Source organism: Tupaia chinensis, unplaced genomic scaffold, assembly GCF_000334495.1.
Source record: "Tupaia chinensis unplaced genomic scaffold, TupChi_1.0 Scaffold144336_1, whole genome shotgun sequence".
Taxonomy (NCBI): domain Eukaryota; kingdom Metazoa; phylum Chordata; class Mammalia; order Scandentia; family Tupaiidae; genus Tupaia; species Tupaia belangeri.
The window spans coordinates 1199125-1205739 of NW_006204194.1; the positions used below are offsets into that span (position 1 = coordinate 1199125).

At 46.9% G+C, this 6615-nt stretch overlaps 1 protein-coding gene across 1 annotated transcript in view; it reads left to right on the forward strand.

Annotated features, from left to right (window-relative positions):
• Window positions 1-1080: 1080 nt before the first annotated feature.
• The window catches only part of ZNF550 (zinc finger protein 550), a 9091-nt gene continuing 3556 nt past the window's right edge, over window positions 1081-6615 (forward strand). The window contains exons 1-2 of the mRNA XM_014583534.2: window positions 1081-2153; window positions 4885-4980. Of these exons, the coding sequence (XP_014439020.1) occupies window positions 1931-2153; window positions 4885-4980 (319 nt within the window). The 5' untranslated portion in view covers window positions 1081-1930. The remainder of the gene's footprint in view (window positions 2154-4884; window positions 4981-6615) is intronic.

The window sequence follows — 6615 nt, forward strand, 5'->3', positions numbered from 1 at the left end:
CCGCGCGGGCTGCGGCTGGGAGTGGCTGGACGCCACCGTGTGGACGGCGGACCGCGAGCTCGCCCCTCGCTGCCTTCGGCCCTGGTTTTCTGAGGCAGAGCCTGGGATATTACGTTTTCCCAGGGCTGAGGGTACCTTTATGCGGTGCGCGGGTTTTGCATCGCGAATCTGACCCTCTGGGCTCTAGTCTCGCCAAAGCTAAGGGCCGCGGGGGAGAGGCCGAGGAGCGTTTTTTGGAACGGCTGCTACCGTAGGGCAGGAAAGATGGCAGACCGGGTTAAAGAGCCATCTTCTGTGAAGGGCAAGAGCTGCGGGTTGGTCCTGGCGCAGTGAATTTGTTTCCTATCTAAGGCATTTAGTTACATGTGGGAAGTGGGCCGATGAAAAGCTCGGTGGCGATCGTGTGCGAGAATGTGGTGACCGCTTGGGTGCAAACACAGGCCCTCTGCCCTTTTCGTAGCATTGGTCGCTGTCAGGACTTGTCTTACTAATTTGTCCTCCACTCGTCGCATTCTATTTTAGACTCGTCTTCTCTCAGTGCCCCCTTCTTAGAGAGGCCCTCCTCCTGATTGTCCCATCTAAAGCTGACTGTCCGAAAACCTAGAACAGGCTGGGTGCACTTACTGTGCTCATAGATGGTTGATGGATGCATAGGTGTCCTCCTCAGGGAATCCCGCCACATTTGTTAATACATCCCAACATGGCCCCCAGGGCTCTGCTTAATCTGCTCTTTCCACCACCGCTCTGCTACTTTGCTTTTCTTGCTCTCTGCCTCCAACCTGGGATTTCCAAACTTGCACAGCACCACCTCCCTCCCATCCCCCCGTTTTTTGTTTTTGTTGTTGTTCCTTTGCTACAGGGTGCATGCACTCACTAGGGAGAGACACAGAGAGAGGGAAAGCGAGAAAGACACACACACACACACACACTAGCAGAAGGATGGCCATGTCTTAGTCCCTTCTCTATTCTCCTCTCAGGATTCTGGGCACACACAAACACTGTGTGTTTCCAGGTCTTGAACCACACAGCTGGAAATGGGGGATCCAGCTGTCTTCACCACCACACCACTGGCTGGTCAGCTCTTTCCCATTTTTGCAACCTTGGTCTTGCTGTTGTCTGGAACGCCGTCCCTAGGCCTCTGCAAGGCTGCCCTCCACTCCCTGTGCATCAGTGTCACTTCCTAGGGTAGTCTTCCTGGCTGTTCTACTTAGGAACAGTACTTCTCACGTCCACCTGCACACCTTCCGGCAACTTTGTGAGGTCGTTTACCAGACATTCAAATCCTGCCTCTCCTAAAATGTGAGACTGTGGGTGGCTTCTAAAACTGCCTGAAATGGAAGTAATAATGGTATTTACCTCTGGGCTGTGGGAAGATTAATAAAAATTACAAAATGCTTCAGGTGCTTATTTATGCCAGTCATTCCATTGTTTGCCTTTTGAATATTTTTTTTATTCTCAGAACTACCTGGTTAAAGAGGAATGATTATGGTACTGATTTGGAAGTTGAGGCTTAGGAAAAAAAAAACAATACGCTCATCATGGTCACATAGCTGAGGAGTGTTAGATTCAAGAGGCCTGATTCAAACTTCAGGGGTCTCACGGCAGAGCTGGACACCTGTATTTGCTTTGCCACAGTGCAATGCCCTTCTGCTTAGGCAGGTACACAATACCTGAGGACTAGTGGGTTCAACTGCTGCTGCTGCTATTTTGGGTGGACCTATTATTATGGTCACTTCTCCCTGGTCATCTGATGTCCCTGAGCATATGCTGTCTCCTGCCTTCCACAGTCCTCAGGGGATTGCCAGTGTCTGTGTCATCTTAATGGCGTTGGGAGTCTTTTCTCAGCCCAGTTGTATTATGTCCAAGGGCATTATCTGCCTCCTCCTTGGGCCCAGCACAAAACTGGACCTTCAGAAGGTCTCAGTGATTCATGCCTGGGTCAATCTGTACCTTCACTAATGACCAAGTGACTCTCATCCCATTCTACAGCACAAGGCCCATAGCACTCTTCTGTTTGATTTTCCAGGCATTGGTGACTTTCAGAGATGTGGCTGTGACCTTCACTAAGGAGGAGTGGAGACAGCTGGACCTGGCTCAGAGGACCCTGTACCAGGAGGTGATGCTGGAGACCTGTGGGCTTCTGGTCTCACTAGGTAATGGTTCATCTCTTACCTCTTGGGGAACCCTGGCCTCCTTGATCCTGGCTGACCACGAAAATCACAGAAGGGGATTTTCACAGAAGGATTTTCTGTGGAAAAAAAAATATATTTTTGGAGAGGTTTTTGCTATAAGGTGTGGTCTCCAAGAAAATCCTTCCTCCCCACAGTTCCTGCAGTTTTCTGGTCCTGTTTCTACCTGCCTGGTCTCCTTGTGCCTGCATGATGGATTGGTGGGATAGAAACATAATCCTCTGAATACAAAGCTTCACCCTAGTGCCAGCATACTCTGATCTTAATTTGAAGTCCTTATTTCAGAATCCATAGGTGTGAAGCTATTTACATAGGCCTGTTGGCAGGGGCTGTGGACAATGGCTGTTCTCAGAGAAGAGGTGAGTCAGGTGCCCCTCAGGAAGTGTTTGTCATCAGTTCCCCTCAGCTGTCTTCCTAAATAACACAGTCTCAAGATAAGGCCCTCTAATGATAATAATAATAAGAAGGCATGATCATTACTTGTTTCTTGAGGCTGGGCCTCAACCTTCTATTAAGCTAGTAGATGGTTTCAGAGGATGCATGGGGCTGTCCTCAAATAATGGATGTGGACACCCTCAGAAAGCTGTTCTGTTAACCTTCACTGTCCAGCCTACTGATGTTGTCATGAAAAAAATCTCGGATCAGCACAGTGGTTTTTTTTTTTTTTTTGAGAGGTTTCTCCTATAGGGCGTGTGTGCTCGCCAGACAGAGAAAGACAGAGAGATAGAAAACGAGAAATCACCCCCCGGGGGGATGGCCACGCCGCAATCTCTTCTCCATTCTCCTCTCAGGATCTTGGGCACACACGCACACATGCCCAGTGTGAGTTTAAGCCACCAGGTCCGGGACTCAAACCACAGTTGACTACATGGGAGTCCAGCGACTTAGCCATTATGCTAACAGCTGGTCCTGATGTCTTCTTCTATTTGTAAGAAGTGAAATTGACTTTCCCATTTATGACAACAAAATAGGTTTTCTTTTAGAATACAGTATTTAAGAGTAATGGGTCTTTAGAAGTTATAGCACACTGTGCATGTGTGCCATCCAGACCTATCACTTGGAGTTCAGTTGGCAAGTAGGTGTCAGTCTATAGATGACAACTGAGGTGAGCTATTGAAAGTAAAGTGAGGGGTATTAGGAGTAAACAGTCAGTGGTCATAACCTATCATGCTGCTTCAGAGAAGGATCTCAGGAAGCAATGCTGGAGTTGAGACCTGAGGGCCGAGTAGGGGTTAGCTATATGGAAGGAAGTGGAGGAGGGGCACAGTGTTCCAGGCAGAGGAACCAGCATGTGAAAAGTCCATGAGGTGACAAGGAACTCAACTCCTGGCAGATCCTAGGGTATGTCAGATTGATCTTCTCTACAGCGCCGTCCAGAGCCAGGCAAATGGTCACATTAGTGAATGTTACTGAGACATGTCTGTGGATCACAATTTCCGATGACATTCTATGGGTCCTTGTGGCTCTCTTATTGTGTTTCTATTCAGAATCCTCCTCTTTGTTACTCCCTATTTCTAGTAAAATGCATTCTGTTGTGTGTAGCAGAAAAAGAGATCAAACTGGCTTCATCTGGGAGGAAATATACTTCACCTATGAGAAGCTCCAGGTGTGGTTTCCTGTGACTCCCTGTGTGCTTGTTGGATGCAGCAGCCCAGTGCTGCCATCAAGGATGCCAAGACTTCTGTTCCCTCTCGCTTGGCCAGGCTTCTGCCTTCTCAGATCGGCTCCCTCACAGAGAGGCAGGATGCTGCGGTAGACTCCTTTGTGCAGCCCTCTCTTCCCACATTGGAATAAAGGCTTTCTCTTCACAGTGAGAACCAGCTTAGATTACTTGCCTACTTCAGACTATTGAAAGATGCACTCACCAATTTATTTTAGTCAGTGGTTTTCAACCTTCTCTGGGCACTAGAGTCTTATGGGGGAGATTTGGTTTGGGTAGTAATCGGCATCCCCTCATGGTTCTGAAGCACAGGGTACAAGAACCAATGACTTAGATGCATTAAAAAATAATTTCTGGGGGAGGCTCTCTGCCACAGTGTCGACGGCTGTTTGAAAGTGTTATGCACCTGAACAGTGTTGGCCTCCATAGCTGGAGGCCAAGGGCAATGAATATTGTGTTGCCCTCCACAGCAGTTGAAATCTGAGAATGAGACTTGTGCTTGTCTCCATCTCCTTGGCTGCCATAACAAAGTACCATAGATTGGGTGGCTTATATCAAGTTATTTTCTGACAGTTCAGAGGCTGGAAAGTACAAGATCAAGCCCATTTGGTTCCTTGTGAGTTCTCTCCCTGGTTTGCACACCTCTCATTGTGTCCTCACGTGGTACAGAGAGAGAGAGAACTGTAGTACTGTCAGATAGGGCCTCTCATTGTGTCCTCACGTGGTACAGAGAGAGAGAGGCTGTAGTACTGTCAGATAGGGCCTAATGACATTATTTACCCTTAATTACCTCCAAAAGACCCTATCTTCATTTAGAGTCACATTGAGGGTTAGAGTTTCTACCCATACCTTGTTGTGGGGGACACAGTTTACTCCATAGCAATGCCTTTGGTTTGAAGGTGTCAGATCAGTATATTATTTAATTTGGGACCAGCTTCATTCATGTTCTGGCTCTGGTCATGAGGTCCCAGGCAGAATGGAGTAGTTTCATTCTCCATCAAAATATCCCTAAACTATTTCTTTCTCCATGAATAGGCCATTGGGTTCCCAAACCAGAGTTGATCCACCTGCTGGAGCATGGACAGGAACTATGGATGGTGAAGGGAGGCCTCTCACATGGCACCTGTGCAGGTAGGTGGTCAGGAGCAGGTTAGGTGATATCATAGCAACCATCCAACCATGAGGGGCCACTGCCTCTAAATTTTAGATTCCTTTTTCCAAGTCTGAAAGGAAGTATGTGATGTTATTATCCATTATGATTAATATTATTACATGGATAATACTAACTGCTAACTTTTACTGATACTACAGGCCAGACACTGAACTAAATATCAGTCTAATTACATCCTGAAACACTGATACAGATTACCATCTCTCTGATTTGTTAAGTAGAGAAGCCTGAGGCAGTGTAACCAGAACCCAATTGCTTTTCTCCTTGGACACAAGCATCTCAGTCCTGAGCACCAGGTGTGACCAGATGCCTAGTTCTTGGCAATAGAATAAGTAGAAGTGAAATATGTATGCAATGGATGACTTCTCCCCTATTTCTCTCATTTCCCTTCTGCTATCTGAGTTATGTCAGAACAGCCTTGAAACTACCTATTCAGGGCCAGCATCCAAGCTGGTTAGAAGGCTGGCAACACCCCATTGAGTCCTCAGGCTCCTCTCTCTTAATCAGGTCTGACATCTATCCATCCCATGTCCTATTCATTTTACATTTTCTTTGTCTCCTAACTCCATCTCCTCTACCACTTTTTTTTTTTTAACTTGGCCAGATGTTCATCCTCTCTATACTCAACATTAAAATGTGCCCAGGTTCCTCACACTTGAGGAGGAAACAAATGCAAAATGCTGTTTCATCTTCAGTAGCCTACGACTTGTATTGACTCTGCTTACAAAGCAAAGCTTTCTATAGGAGTTATTTTGTTTTGGGGAAAGATATATACGCTTGACATCCATATTTTCTGTTAGAAAGAAATTTTTTTAATCTGAGGTATACAGTGCTGTGCACATATCCTTTTTTGAGAGAGAGATTTTTCCTGTAGAGGGCATGTGCTCGCTGGAGAGACAGAAAGACAGAAAAAGAGAACTCATCCTCCAGAGGGATGGTCACACTGAAATCCCTTCGCCATTCTCCTCTCAGGATTTTGGGCACTCATGCACATGCACCCTGCATGAGTTTTAAACCACTGGGCCTGGGACTTGAACCACTGTCAACTACATGGGAGTCCCACGACATAACCGTCTGCTGGTCCCAAATTTCAACGGTTCAGCTTACTTTTTTACATATGCATTCTTTACCTGGGTTAAGATTTAGAATATCTCCAGTACCTTGGGCTCTGTTGCCTCATTGTTGTCAATAACACCTACTACAATGCTAGCTACTCTTTTTTTTTTTTTTTTTTTTAGAGATTTTTTGCAACGGTGCGTGCGCTCACCAGACAGACAGAGAGAGACATAGAGACCGAAAGCAAGAAATCACCCCCTAGGGGGGATGGTCACACCGCAATCCCTTCTCTTCCATTCTCCTCTCAGGATCCTGGGCACGCACGCACACGCGCCCGGCGTGAGTTCTAACCCACTGGGTCCAGGATGTGAACCGCGGTCGACTACGTGGGAATCCAGCGACATAGCCATTATGCTAACTGCTGATTCCCAATGCTAGCTACTCTTTAGACTCTCTTCACTGTGGATTAATTTTGGTTTTATTTTTGCTACAGGCTATATGCACTTGTGTGCGTGGGGGGGGGTGGGGGCCGCGGAAGG